This window comes from Cupressus sempervirens, chromosome 10, assembly GCF_028749045.1.
Source record: "Cupressus sempervirens isolate cs-2001-9-10 chromosome 10, ASM2874904v1, whole genome shotgun sequence".
NCBI lineage: Eukaryota > Viridiplantae > Streptophyta > Pinopsida > Cupressales > Cupressaceae > Cupressus > Cupressus sempervirens.
Window position 1 is genome coordinate 762,090,864 of NC_143127.1, and position 16,344 is coordinate 762,107,207.

Here is a 16,344-nt window from a genome sequence, read left to right on the forward strand (position 1 = left end):
GCTGCCATATCAGATACAGCAGACATCATATTGCATTAAGTCCAAATACATCTATAAGATGAATTCATTTACCATTTTTTCAAATGCCTAATCAGAGATAGCAGTGGTATTGACATTAGTCATTATTCTTGAAATAATATTGTCATTATTTATATCCTCTCAATTACACAAGTTTTCATGTGCTATCATAGTTTGTATTTCATAGCAAGTACAGAGATTTACATAGCATTACAGGTTCCATTTTGTTCTTCTCTTGGTCAATTTTGTGGATTGGCGGGGTGTCTGTTTTCTCCTTTTTCATAATTCTTACTGTGGCGAGCTTAAGCTCTATACCCTTATATCTTGCAAATTTGGGTGCTAAATACTCTTTTCCAAAGGTGTCTTCCCAATGTGCTACTCTTTCCTTTTACAAACTCATTACAATTTTCTGGTATCTCTTCTATCGAAATCCTTGTTTTATATAGCATAAGGGATGAGTCATGGTCCAGAGGTTGTGACTCTTTATAACGCCTCTTCATTTTCACTAATATTTTCTTATTTGATGAGGGCATCATTATATACCATCAATAATTCATTACCTATGCTAAACAAAACAGTATTTTCTTTATCTAAATCTTCTCTTCATAATTTCTTTATGTTTTTCTAAAATAATTCCTCTAAATATTCTTCTTAAATGAATAGTTTCTTCTCTGAGGTATTTAGGAAATCAAGAAATCTATCGTCCAACTCGCTTGTGATGTTCGGTAGGTCCAGTTTTAATGTTGGACTTATGGAGGGTTGTATCGGGTTGGAGCCTGCTTGCTTCAACAGTCTTCTACCAACAACTTTTAAGAACTTCCGTACTCTTCAATGCTCTACTCAAAACCTGTTAGAATTTGTCCTGCTTTTCCCCAATGAGAATTGAATTTTACTGGAGTCTTCCATTCTTCCTTTTCAATTTCTTTCCTTTTTTTTTGTGGGGCAGCACCAATCTTGGCACCCTTACTGGAGTCTTCCATTCTTCCTTTTCAATTTCTTTCCATTTTATTTTGGGCAGCACCGATCTTGGCGCACTTAACAAAGCCCTTGTTGGAATACTCATTCCGCTTCTCCACATTCTCTGACATAATGCCTTTCTGCCCTCTCAATGTTTTCTCCAAGTCTCCTTCCTTGACATTTGGGCTTGCCATGTTAACTCTTTGTCAATTCAATTTCCTCATTTATCTATCTTGATTTCTTTTTTATCTCTTTTTGCCATGCGTGGTTTTAGATTTGGTGTTATATTACTCTTTTGCCTCCTTCCATTGTATAGTTCATCGGTTAACATTTTTCTACAAGTCACATCATTTTACAGATTCCTTTCGAGGACCCTCCTTACATTCTCCATTCCCTTGGTCTCGAACAGCCTATCACAAGGCTAGCACCAAGGAAATAGTCTCAAATTTACATGAGAGAATTTTTATCTCTTCATTTGTATAGTTTAAAATTTGAAATTCGAATTTCCTCCTTACTTTCCTTAGTACCACCCAACTAGAGCCTTGACAATGGAACCAATGTTAGCAAGAAAAAGGGGTGACACAAACCAAAGTAGTGAGCCTCAAGTTATTTCTGTTTTGTACTTGTAACCAGATAGTTATGTGAAGGAGATAAGGAGTGGCTTAGACTGTGCATTAGCTAATTAACAAAATGAATACACAACAAATTTCCATAAAACATAACACATTTTGGATATAAACCTGGATACATATGTATTACTGCTTATCATCGATGTGCATATATTCAGAGATTTCCCTTATATCTTTCTTCTCTATTCTTTCTTGTTTCCTACATAGCTCTCTTTGTTACATTGTTTACTTTCGTATAAAAATATGTAACCAATGAATGGGATATGCCCCTTACATCCTAATACTATTGTAGATGATACCTACTAAATTAGGAGCTCCACAACCTCTTTGTGATTGTTTGCGATAACATCTGCATGACTACTTGAGCTCAGCCTTTACACCGACAAGAATATTATTTCTGATTTTGCATTAAATCTAAACAGGACATTTCCTTAGCAATAGGTTGTCCCCATTCAATTCTTTTCAAGAAATTTATATGATAATCTAACTATAGATTTTCTCCAAATCTATTTTGCAGAAATTCGTGTATAATTCAAGAATCCTTGATTTCTAGTGAATTCTAATGTGGCTATAGACTTTCCAAATTGCTAATCCAATTTGCAATAGGGGACATTCTTACCAACATTCACTTGGATGTAATCATAATGTTAAATGAATAGGAATTATTCTTAGTAGATTTTTGATAAAGTTGATAGCAAAAGATTAGTATTTCATTGGAAAAAAAGGTCCAAAATTCTTTATGAAACAGATCACTCCTTGAAACATAAACCTTATCTTGCTTCTTGTCGAAAACTATGGGAAATAGCCTTTGGGCACCATCAATAGCTACAAAGATCTAGTGGGTTTCCAATTTTCCTAGATTTAGATACTTCTAGAACTGGGGCTAGGAAATGCCCACATGAACCTGCATATTAAATCCCTTTCTTTGTGTATCAATAAACTATGTTCTACTTTATCTGTTGGGAGAGCAGAATTTTTTTCCTAGAGCACAGCATGGGAAAGGGTTGGTGGCGGTAGTTTGTTTGAACATGGCATCCATTTTCTTTATGATCTGGGAAATGGGATTGGATGACTTCTTTCTGAGAATGGTGTTGGCCGATATTTCAAAGTCCTTTATAGATTTGTAGTGCCTCTTGTGGTAAAGTATATCTTCTACTTTGGCCTCTTTTTTGTGAAGAAATTGGAGGTTGCATGTTCCCTCCTAAGAGAAATTGACCGCCATCAATTAACACCTAGTAGATTTAGTGGAAAATAGAGTTATTTGATGATGTAAATTTTATCCTATTTCTAAAAGTTGTAAGCATTAATATCAGTATTTGCCATGATGTAAGTATAGTGTATTTTTTTTTCACTCTGAACCAACAACCACATCATAAATTTAGTTAATAGTTTAAGACATACTTGGGTTGCTGGAGTATTCATTCGAGCCGAATTGTCAAGCCCCAAAACATCTTGCATGGGGATGATGGTAGTTCTGGCAACTGAGGAGAGGGCAGCCTCAATAACATTCCATGAGATGTCAGTATCTTTTGCCATCTTCAAATATTTCCTGACCTGTTATTTAAAAGACAAATGACAGCAAATTAACATATTCATTTTACTGATGTAGGATGCATTTTAAGCAGCAAATATATATTCCATGGCAGATAGCAATAAGTAATATAAGTGATGAAAACAAAGCTTGAAACTTGATATTCAGGATAGGTCAGCCTAAAGAAGACTCATACTCACAGTTTCTTTCTCATCTTCTGGGATTTTCTGCCACCAGCCTACTGTCTGAAAGTTAAACAAAATTGGAAGATTAAAGAATTTATTTCCAGTTTAATTGTGCTCCTATGGCTAATTGGTTCTAGAGAAAGTATGACAAAAAAAATAGCAGCACAGAGAGGACTAATAATGCAAATATTTAAGTTTTAAACTTTTAATGCCATAAAAAAATCATTATACTAAATGAAATTGACAGCCTGGTTGAAGGTACTAGTAACAAAGAGGATACTCTCACCGTGTCATTATCATGAGTTCCAGTATACACAACTTGGTCAACTTCATGATTGTGAGGAAGATGAGGGTTCTCTGAATCACTCCCAAAAGCTGCTCCAGCATATTTAACAAGCAATCATTAAGTATCAATAATCCTCAATCCAATGCACAATAAGGCAACAAAGGAAACAGATTGTATTACCAAATTGGAGGACTGCCATTCCAGGTGCACCTATAGCTTTCCGCAACCGTACAACATCATCCGTGATAACACCCTATTAGATAAATATTTTTTCAAAAAAAGCTAAGGTGTTGGAAATTATGTCAGGACTCAGTTAAGAATTGCAAGATGAAGAAAAGCACTAATGTCTTTTAATAAGATGTTTTATTTATTAATTTTCAAGTGCAATATGATTTTTATTTAGCTATTTGTCAATTAAAGCAAATTCAAAACAAATAAAACTTCAAAATGGACAAGGGTGAGCACTCAAGATACTGAAATGGAAACATTAAAAATGTCAAATTTAATATTTTTTACCAACATTATGATACATATATCACCCATAAAAAAAACATATTGTGTAATAACCCCAATAGGTTATAACTTCTACAAACACCAAAAAATCTTTATACTTCAGTGGTTTGACATTTCGTCAAACTTTCAAACACTTCGCAAGCAAGCTCTGATACCACTGTAATAACCCTCCTCAAATCTGCCCTCAAAAAATGCTGATGAAAGCTCAAGGAATTTCATCAAACAATTCACATGCAAGGGACGTATGACTGATATAGTATTTCAGCTAGCTTCAAATGACTTTTTCTTCAATTTGCATCAATGAGAATCTTGTGCTAGAAGACTACAATGGACTGGTTGTAGATGGCTTTAATAATTTCCTTCAATGTTGCCCCTTCTGCTTTGCTTTTTTCGAACTGCTTTTTCAGCCTGCTTTTTTGGTTCTGCTTTTACGGACTGCTTTTTCGTACCCGCTTTTTCAACCTACTTTTTCGGTTCCGCTTTTTCGGACTACTTTTTCGTACCCGCTTTTTCAGCCTACTTTTTCGGTTCCGCTTTTTCGGATTGCTACTATGTTGAATCTCAAGACCATATCTTTCAATGGCATCAAGATTTCCAGCTTGAAGGGATTTCGTCCTCCAAACTATTGAGACATAATCTCCAGAAAATTTCCCAATTTCTTTGATATTTCCAAGCCTGCTTAAAAGAAGCTCTTCCATTTCTTTAATAGTATTCTCACAAGAGCTCCATCCTTCGTTTTCTCAATGTGGGATAAAACATAACTCCCTTTATGTAACTTATGTCTCCAATATGTTATAAAATAAAGGGTTCTTTTTTAATTTAAATATTTCCCACAAACTATAGTTTATGCATTAATAAAGTTAAATATTTAAATTTAACTTTATAAAATAGCTTTATCAATGCAAAACAAATCTTATCAATGATAAACAAGTCTTCTTGCCGATTTTAAACAATTAGGATCGACATACCGCTGCCACTGGATGTTCACCCATGCCCAAGATGACTTACTATAAATAGTAAGTATGCCCAAAGTTGCCTCAAAACCCCTCAGAAAGACCTGCAACTGAAACTATCTAGGCCAAATGGCCTCTAAGCCCCTTTAATGTCCTGGTTAGCCTACGGGACCGTGGGGAAATAGGCTAACGACAACATCATGCCATGAATGCTAAAAAGGGGACATTACATATTGATACATGTATCACTAGAGTCTAAATGTAAAGTCCATTTAATTTTGACCAGATGAGAAACTAAATGTTATTTTGCAATATGATTTTATTTAGTTATTTGTCAATTAAAGCAAATTCAAAACAATAAAACTTCCAAATGCACAAGGGTGAGCACTCAAGATACTGAAATGGAAACATTAAAAATGTCAAATTTAATATTTTTTACCAACATTATGAACATGTATCACCCATAAAAAAAAACATATTGATACATGTATCACTAGAGTCTAAATGTAAAGTCCATTTTATTTTGACCAGATGAGAAACTAAATGTTATTTAATTTCTAAAGACCAAAATTCAAAATATATCAAAAAGGGATATTTAATTAAACCAAAGCGACTAATATTTAAGCAATTGTTAGGACGGATTGAAAGGGGGAATGATTAATAATTTATTTAGCTACTTTTTAGAGTTTCTCAATTTTTTCTTCTCAGGATGTGCCTATTAAAATCGAATTTCAATAGTGAAAATTTTCTCTAGATGGCATGGAGGAATCAATCAAATTCTTCAATCAAGCCGACTAATGCAGTTTGTAGGGATCTTCAAAGACTAGGAGGTTGATTGACAAAGCAATTTCAATTTGCATAGGTATTTATTTAATGTTTAGAACAAAGAACTAGAAGTATATATATTAATCATGTAATGTCCCCTTTTTAGCAAGACCATGATAGTGGATGGATTTAGCCTATTGTTGGGCCCTTATCGGCTAGTACTAGTGATTAGAGAACCCTCTCGAGGGTTATGGCTCCACTTGGCAGGACTTACTATTTGTAGTAAGTCAATGGATAGTTTTGATGAGCTCAGATGAGTTAGACGAGTTAAATAATGCTCTCAATTTTTATTTATGGCTTCTGGTGTGGGTGTCAAGAATCTCGGAGGGAGCATCTATTTTTGTAATTCACCCTGTCAAGTTCATTCATCATCTTTCTGCATCAAGATCACTCATGTGCTATCAGATTTCAATTTTGATGCTTCTTCAATCATTTTTTGAAGGCAGGTGAATTATGAATTATTATTTAATTAAATATGCTAAGGTCGCTATTTTTGTTCGTAGTGTATATTGGTCACCTTAGTGTCATAGCTCGTTGGAATAGGGTTGAAAAGTTTTTAATCTTGGATCCCAAACTTGCTACGAGTTAGGCGAATTTGGCTATCTAGCAAGCAGAGTCATCCTTGTCAAGCAATGACAGCCTTGCTGCTCGGCTCGCCGAGTTTCGCCTTATGACTCACCTAACTCGGTGAGTTGCCAAACTCGCCAAACTTGCTGAGTTACATAAGTCATTACTCAGCCCCACTACTAGGATATTTGACAAGCAAAAATCATGACATACATGAAATTTTTTTATTGTTTTATTACATTTCTTTTTCTCATAACCCTGAGTGGTCTTCTATTTGCTTAGTATGAGAAAAAGAGCAGAAGAAAAAAGAGAAGCCGTAGGTTCGCAACCAGCAAGGAAGAAAAACATCAAGGAGACCACAAATCAATTTGGGGAGGCCATAAGCTTGCATTGGGAGCATTAAGGAGTCAAAAGAAACACTTTTCAATTCATTTGCAAGAGGTCAATGTTAAAATTTGTAGATTGTGTTGATTTTATTTTGTATGTTAATGTATTGTTCATTCTTTGTTAATTTTTTTTAGTTTTAATTTGTAAATCTTGAATTTTTTAATTAATTGTACAAGAGAGGTAGAATAATTACAAACTTCAAAGTGCAAATTGCAAACCCTACAATGTTTTGAGAACAAATTTGCAAACATGTATTTACAATTTCCTCAAAAAATGTAGGGTTTTCTGATTTTTTCTATTAGTTTGACTTTATAACTTTGTAGAATTTTGAACTATCTTATTGCAGTAGCATTAGCTTTTTAGTCTTCACAATACCTCCAAAGGATCTGGCTTGGAAATATACCGAGGATTTTCCTAGTAGAAAAATAAATCAAAGAAAATGTTTATTTTGTAAAGATAAAAATTCTAGTGTCATCTATAGATTCAAATACCATGTTGTTGGCATACATGGGCATGATATTAGTGTGTGCACTAAACAAAGTATTGAGGCAAAACGTTTTTGTAATGTCCTCTAAAAACACATGAACAAAAAGAGTTAACTAGGAAGAGGCAACTTGATGAGTTAAGTACTATTCGCTCCCATGTTCCCGCATCTGCATCCGTAGGTTATGTTAGAGAAGGTTCTACTAGGCCTTCCTTACGTCCTAGTGCTAGTGTCACTACTAGTGCTAGTGCTTCTGCTCCTGATAGTGGCACTATTACATTTTTCCTAGAGTGCACAAGTTGAGATTGGATACTTAGTTTATGCCACACACTAATCCTAGCGCACAACCCTTACTTGAGAGTACAGGTTGGAACAAGGATTTCTATGATGCTGCCAAAAAAAAAAATTGCAAATTTTTGTACCACTACAACATTCCATTTGTTGTAGGCAAGTAATTCTTTTTTATTTGTTTACTTTTAAGTTTAAAGTTAAATTTTTCAATTTATAATTTGAATATGAGACTTTGGAGTTGAAGTCTACTTTCTCTAATCATAGATTCATAATGATTTATCATCTAATCATAATCTCTTTCTGACAGGTCTCCTTATTGGAAAGGCATGATAGATGTCTAAAAGATTTGTGGTGCGTAATTTAAAGCCCCTATTGTTGCTAAGTTGAGTGGCTCCATCTTAGATGAAATGGTTGAAGATATGAAACTTGTGCTAGACAACCACCGAAAGTCAAACTCGAAAGGGTTGCACCATCGTGACAGATGGTTGGATACACTCCTAAATTTTCTTGTTTCCTATGGAGGTGAATGATCATTCTACTTTCCTAGATGCATTGTAATTGAATAATTCAAATTTTGATTTGTTGATTGATCCATGATAATTATTTATTTTGCTCTATTTAAATTTGTAGGATCCACCATGTTCCTAAAATCTATTGACGTTCCCTCATATGTTAAATATGTCACATATTCATGTGAGGTTATTGAGGAAGTCATAGAAGAGGTGGGGGAAGAAAATGTGATGCAAGTGCTGACACATAATACAGCAAGTTGTGTTGTTGTAAATAAACTTTTAAGTTTTATTTTTTTGATAGATAAGTAAATATTTCAGTTTTAAGATTTCAAGTTTTGAAAATTTGATGGAGACACATCTATAAATTTATCTAAACTTTTCTTAACATATGCAGATTTCTAATTAATTTAAAATTGTTGTAAGTAATCTATTGATGAAGAGGCACCCCAAAAAAAATTTGGTCTCCATGTGTGGCCCATTGCCTTGATCTCATGTTGAAGGATATTGGTAACCTTAAATGGGTCAAATTATGCATTGTAAGGGCCAAAAATATCTGCAAGGTTATCTACAATCATGCATTGGACCTTAGTATAATGAGGCAATACGCAAGGCAAGAGGAGCTAGCTCGTCTAGGTATCATGGGGTTTGCCTCAAATTTCCTCACACTAAAATCCTTGTTGATATCGAGGAGAGATTTGAGGCACATGTTTGTTGGGGTGGAGTGGACTTCCTCCTCCTTTGCTACAACCACTGAAGGGATAGATGTGGCTTTTTGCATTTCTGACAAGGTTGGTTTTAAGACTCCTCAAGAAATTTTAAAGGTAAATTATTACAATTCAACATTTAGTGTTTACTTGTTTAATAATTTAGTTTTACTTTTAGTTTTAATTTATATGTATATCTTTATTTGTTTTGCAACTTTGTAATTTTTCTTTTTTTATATTTAATTTGTAACTTAATTGTTTTTTCTTTAAATTGCATACAAGTCATTGAGACCCTCGTAGTTCTCCTACAAGTCGTTGATGGGGAGAAGCCCTTTATGGGCTACATATATGAGGGCATGGATAGGGCGAAGGAGACCATTAGGTCTAGGTATACAAGAGTGGAGAAGTATGGCCCCATTTAGGAGATCATTGATAGGAGATGACAAAATCAACTTCATAGGCCCACCCATACAACAAATTGTTATCTTAATCCAACATTTTGTATCTGTCGTGACTTTAAGGAAAATTAGGAGGTTCTTACTGGCCTATATACAGTGACATAGAAGATGTGTAGCGATGGCACAGCCTCATCTACAAAGATTGAGATAGATAAATATATAATCAAGAAGTCGTGACTTTCTCTAGCACAATGTGCATAGATGCACAAACATAAATACAACCAGATAAAAATATATTCTTAAGTTTATGGCTTATAAGTTATGCATTTTAAGGTATGCTTGCAAATAAAAAATATTCTTTCCCTTAGTTCAAATAGATGGTGGCAAATTATTGGTCCCTCAACCCCAAATCTTCAAAAAATTGTCATCCATATTTTGAGTCAACCAAGCAACACTTACACATGTGAGTGCAATTGGTTCATCTTTGAGCACATCCACTCGAAGAGGCAAAATAGGTTGTATATGGAGAGCTTGAATAATCTTGTCTTTGTTCATTACAACCTCTGTTTTAGGACCAAACAAATTATAGACACTAACTCCTTTTTGATTACTCTAGAGGAGATCGTTCATGTAATGGACACCGTAGAATTGCCCAAAAACTGAACCAACTGCTGATAAGAATTTAGTCAAATAATTTGCATCCAACTCTTAATTTCCTCGTTAAAGGTTTAACCCTTTTATGGCTATGGAAATAAAATGTTTGTTTGTTTTTATGTCTTTGCATAGATTTGAAACAACATAACATGAACAAGAAGGAATTTATAATAATCTGCAAACTGAAGATTGAACTACTGCTAAAATAATATTAATTTTCAACTAATAAAATCAAATACATAGCAGACTTTTCAAATCACTAATTACTCCAGCATAATTTTCCAATAATGACTTCCCATCTTGTTGCTACAGTAATATGAATAGTGTCATGCTACAGTGCTGCTACAATAAAAATCTGCCTTCAATCAGTCAAAGTCTCTCATAAAATCATCCCTTCACAATGGCATAAGCATTGGACAAGAAGCGAAAATGATATGAGTAAACACCCAATCCGCCTGTAGCTGGAAATGCGCCCAATTTGCCTATTCATGAAGCTGATAGGAATGAATTCCAAAGGCCAAACCCCAAAGGAATGACATCTAAAATGTCACAAGAGAGGATAGACGTCCTCTAATGCCAAGAACGAATCTGCAACTCACACATCAATTTTCTTCTCATATTCCACCTACCGAATGAAGCCACTAACACTCCCTTTTATTCTGTCTCCAAGGGTCCATTCCACTCACATGAGCAATGTGAGATAAAAGATGTGCGATATAAAACGTATTAAAATAATCACTAATGTCTTCCTTAGGTGCTCCTTTTGATTTGCACACATTCCCATAAAATTTAATAAGTAACACTAATATTTTACAACTAAATTAGTTGTTATTTTAATAATACTTTAGGCATAAATAATATTAGCTATCGGACTCTAAATAGCACGACTGATAGCTCGTCAGAAAGCTCTCGACGCAGAGTATCAAATTCAAACACCAAAACTAGCCTCTCCTGTGTTTTGTTGACTTAATAAAAATAGTAAGTATGCCTACAATTGAGTAAATCAAATCCGTTTTGGCCCAAACTGGAGATGACAAGGCCAAACCACTCCAAGATCCCTTTAAACCCTTCGTTAGCCCTTGGGACCATGTAGAACTAGGCTAACGCATACACACTTGCTTGACTGCTAAAGTGGGGACATTACAGTTCAATAGTCAGAGTGGCTCACTAAGGCTACCAATCCAATCTTCACTAAGGTGGACCTTGATAGGGTTAACCAAGCAAATATAGAAGTTGTGGTTGTTGTGGTTGTGGCTATGTGTCACGACCTCTATATACTACTACTTACAAATCTTCATATACTTATAGATAATTGTTAAGTATGACTTGTGATCTTACTTACTATCAAGTTTTTTTTAATTTTTAATTTCTTAGAAGCAACTTCTTTAAATATTTTGTAAACATTTAAATGTTTTTATATTTATAGAGTAAATTATTTTAAATCTTCATTAATATTCAATGTGCTTCCTTTGAAGTAATTTGTATAAATGTTAGTGGGTTTCTTTTAGAAATGATTATTTAGATATTTTACGGATAATTTAGTTCTTAAAATATTTAATTTGACTTTTGTGGAAACGAGATATGTAAATATTTCACAATTATTTAATTGAGATGATCTTTTGCTTCTTAGAAGATAATTATTTGATTATCCAACAATTATTAAATTTAGTTGATTTTCAAAGTTCTTAAAAGTTATTTAGTCAATTCCTTGGAAATTATTTAACCATCTCACAATTAGCTAGTGGAGATAAGATAAGATAATAATATTAATGTCCACAAAAAACCAACAAGGCTTATGGGACTGAGCATACAAACAAAAGAGCTGGCCAAAACAGAAGCACCAAACGGTGACTGAGAAGAAACAAAAGCAATAAACAAAACAAGAAAGAAGACAAAGAAATTAGTAATAGAGGGTTAAACCCGTGAACAATCCAAAGTCTTAGAACATCATGCAGAGCCACTATAGGACTGTTGCTGCCTGGAGAGACTAGTGTAGTGTCTAATTGATCTGGAATGAGAAGTACTGGAAGGCCTTTTCAAACCCCGTGGAGGAGACAAGGGAGAGAGAAAAGTAGTAATGAGCTGTTCTGAAGTACGTCCCTAACGTATAAAAGACTGCAGGGTAATCTCTCGAAGATGGGTGGCCTCCTAAAGATAATGTGCAAGACACCGCTGATCAATATAGCTAAAGAACATCAAAAGAGAAGAACAATCTCTGAAAAGGCAATAAAATATCACTCTGATCTCATAGTAAAGAGGACATCGAAATATGAAGTGGATCTCAGTCTCAACCTCTGCCAAAGTACACAACTGACATATCTGATTAGCTCGATCCATATGGTGATCAGTCCGAGCCCTGAGGCAATGAGATTCAACTCTGAATGAGCCTAAACACAACCGTAAGGCATGATTCCAGCGCTGATAGAGATAAGTGGGGCGAACAATAATACCATCCTAAATCTCAAGAAAATGCTCAGAATAGAAGGCCATCCTAGGTCGCAGACCTCCCGGGGGATTACTCCAAGTAGTGGTAATGTACAGTCTATAAATATCCTGTCTAACATGCTCGTTCAACTCCTGACGTGAGGGGAGAAGATGAGCAGGAGCATCAAGTGAAAACTAGTAAGGGGGAAGACGATCTATATCAATACCAATCTAACCCAAAAATGAGATGGCCCGGGAGTACCAACGAGACCTAGTAGAGGTGTCAAATCTCAACAGAAGAACATTATGCTAGATGAGAGTATCTGTGCCGATCAACACCTGACTCCATAAAACCACGAAGCCGATGAAGGAACCAAATCAAGTCAAAAGTGGCGGCAAGTTTGAGAGGATGAGCTCCAAACTCAGCTAAAACAATGTTGTGAGGGGTGAGTCTGTGACATCTTATGATACATCGTAACATCAACATCTAAACCCTCTATATAGAGGCTCAATCAGAAGCAATAAGAGAAGGTCCCCAAACCACCGAGCCATAGACAACTATCAGACAAACTAAGGAATCCAAAAGAGACAACTGGGACGAAATATCCTAGAAATGATGCCTGTAGCATTGTCTTTCTAGCAAAGCCAGAGAACCCCTACCCTTATTAACTCTGGACTGAATAGCTGGTCTCAAGCTAAAGCGCAGCCCTGAAAACTTCACACCGAGATACATATAAGAGGAAGTAATCTCAACCTCTTGACCCTAAAAGAAGAAATGAAGATGAGAGGTCTTTAAACAGCTAAAGACCATAACCCGAGTCTTAGACAAATTGACCACAAGCTGCCGCTGATCACAAAAAGAAGCCAAACCATCAAGGAGTCTCTGCAAGCTGTTGGGAGAAGAGGCCAAGAGAACCACATCATCAGCAAAAAAGAGAATGGAGAAGATTTTAATTATTATTTTTTGTGATTTTTTTAATTAGTAATGTATTTTTAGATGTTTCCTTCTTTGGTGTTGTTTAAATTGTTTCGCAATGAAATCTATAATACTTAATAGCATTATTTATAATTTCCTTATATGTCAAACATAATATATATTTTAACTACGAATCTAAAACTAGGTGTTTTAATAACTATTAACTATAACTATTAAGCACATCAAATAAATATTAAGATAATAAAGAAAATGACCTTATAAAACCTAGATACTAAATACAATTATTAAATAATAATGGAAATTAATTAATTAACTAAATAAACCATAAAGTTATTTCAAATGAATTATAATCATTAATGATTTAAAGGGACATAAATATATATAGATGTATGTATTAATAACTATAAACAAAATAGAACCTTGTTTAAGTAAATGAATAACAAAGTAAGAAGTCCATAAATTTAAAATGGAGCATTTTTCCTCCATTTTTCTTCACACACGCACAGGTCTGAGGTCTGGACTGCATATGTGCCCGTGTTTGAGAGGAGAAGTGACCCAGGAAGAAACATGGCCAAAGCTGGGCATGAGATTGACATATATAGCCATATGAACATTTGGGAATGCATTTAAATCTGATTTGCAAACGGCCATTAGCTCCACCGCTTGCTATAGGCACTGCCAAGAGAAGATATAAAAGAGGATGCTCGTGTACAAAAGAGGCGAGGGATTGTTTCAAAAGAGAAAGGGAACATTCACTGGTGAGAAGAAAAAGATATTTATCCCTTCTCCCTATTACTTGAGAAAAATAAATCAGTATTTGGAACTTCTGAAAGAGCTATAAAAAGGTTACTTACACATTTTAAAAGCATTCACAAGATCCGATAGGCACCAGCTTTCAAATTTGAATTATTTCTGTTTTCAAAATGAAAGATATCACTGTTTATTTCACTCTCTGAAAATTCTGGAAAAGATTGTTAGATACATTTCCTTCTTTCTATGGAATTTTCAAAGTCTTAGAGTTTCATTAGCTTCAAAAGTTCTAGAAAAGTGATGGTTATTCATGATTACTTCATTTTCTTCTCTCGGCAAATAGAAATAAATGAAACATTATTTGTGTATAGTTGTACAAGCTCTAACTAATAATTATTCTTATACCAATCTACTTTCTATTAATTCTGGAGTGACAAAAAAAAGTTACCTTATTCTCTTCCAGCCTGTACAAAAGTCAGGAACATATATAATTAGCTAAATACCTGCTGCCTTTATTAGTGCCTTCTTTAATGTGATATTGGGCTAATTAGAGAACTAAAGTGGTCCTCTCATGGAATGCTAATGCAAGAACACCAACTGTTTGACATAATTCTTTGCTGTAGCAGTGAATGCTTAAATGCCGTTTTGGGCAAGCTTATTCTATGGAATGGTAATTAAAAAATACCAACTGTTTGACATAATCCCTTCCTGTAGCAGTGAATGCTTAAATACTGTTTTGGGCAAGCTTATTAAATGGAATGGTAATGAAAAAAATACCAACCGTTTGACATAATGCCCTACTGTTATAAACTGTTGTCTGGAGGATTTTTTTCAAAAAACTAATCATTGTTACATCATATTTATGAGTTACAAAATTATTTAGAAGTGATTTGCGCATTCAATACCATGATAGTATAACTCTAATTGTTGGAAAAGAAGGGTCTTATGACAATCCCTCTTAATTTTCAAAGAAATTCTGAAAATGATACTTGTTTATTAGCTTTCATGAAAAGGTTTTGTTCATAGAATAGTAAACAACTTGCTTAAAGTACTAGTGATATTATTTCTAAAGTTTATCTTTATTTTGGAAATACTATGAACCTTTACTCTGTTTATGGGCTGTATAAAATATAGGACTGATTTTAGCTAATACTAAATCAGTTAGTAGAAGAAAAATCTGAAAGTAGGTACGGCAAACAAGAGTCTAGGTATAAAATTTTATATAAGAATTCGATTTCATTCCTCAATACCTTGTTGTTTAGAATCTCTTTGAAGAAAGAATAGAACATTGATGCGTTTTAGACATTAGCAACAGTAAGGCCTTAACCAGTTGATGCTGAAATAAATAAATTTGGTTTACTAAGAGTTAAATATTTGGCTAAAAGAAAACGTATAGATATGTTGTATCACCTTCAGCTTAACAAAAGCCTCCAGTCGATAAACTCAAGACATCCGATCACTAAAACCATGTTGAACTATAGAAAAGAATGTGCTCTAGAAATAATAACGAAGAGGAGTAGGGCTCATCGGCATAGGCAAAACTCTTAGCATAGTTAGATTTATTTTTCAGGATAAACTCATTGGAAAAAAATAATAGACTTCTCAACATAGTTTTACTATGTTTTCAGAATAAATTCTGGTTTGGGTTTAAAAAGATGGTATGGGTTACTGCCTAATTCCCCAAGTGGGTGTATGATGGCGAACAACTGCTTAGAAACGAAACAAGCTCTGAAAGGGTCGTTTCCATAGTAGTTACATCAAACTTAGTACAAACAAAACTACATATCGTTAGCAAGGACGTGATCCATTGATGTCTTGATCCCGTGGATACGCATATGTAGACAGACTAGACGGTGAAGGATACCTCCAGATCGTAGATACCATGGACATAGATTTTGTGGTTGTTTACCCTTTGCTAGGCTATAAATTCCTAAAACTAATACAACTTTCAAAACAAAGGGATTCTCAGGAAGGTACCTATACCTGGTCGGATGCCCAAAACCTGAGAGGGGTATAGGACTTAGGAAACTCTCGGTAGTCTAGCACTTGGCCGTATGCCCGAAACCCAAGGAAGGGTGCAGGTTTTTGTTAACTTTGCTTAGACCCTTGGCACACCCGTAGGGCTAGATATGAAATTCTAACAAGCGACCCTAGGCCCATATGGTCCTGAAGGGTGAATAAACTCTGATCAGAGTATATTGATATTCCTGTCCACGCAAGAATTCATTCCGAATGGATAGAAGAAAGCCATTTAAGACATTTGTTTATTTATATTTCTACCAAAATTGAAGATGGTCTGATTAACCAATCTATTGCCCGGGTGGCTAAATGAAATTTTG

General features: G+C 34.6%; 1 protein-coding gene across 1 annotated transcript in view; it reads right to left on the bottom strand.

The window, feature by feature from the left end:
* The window catches only part of DPE1 (disproportionating enzyme), a 219,586-nt gene that overhangs the window by 26,968 nt on the left and 176,274 nt on the right, over window positions 1-16,344 (bottom strand). The window contains exons 12-15 of the mRNA XM_089804174.1: window positions 3,787-3,859; window positions 3,607-3,695; window positions 3,336-3,380; window positions 3,006-3,158 (exon numbers count right to left, since the gene is read on the bottom strand). Of these exons, the coding sequence (XP_089660300.1) occupies window positions 3,006-3,158; window positions 3,336-3,380; window positions 3,607-3,695; window positions 3,787-3,859 (360 nt within the window). The remainder of the gene's footprint in view (window positions 1-3,005; window positions 3,159-3,335; window positions 3,381-3,606; window positions 3,696-3,786; window positions 3,860-16,344) is intronic.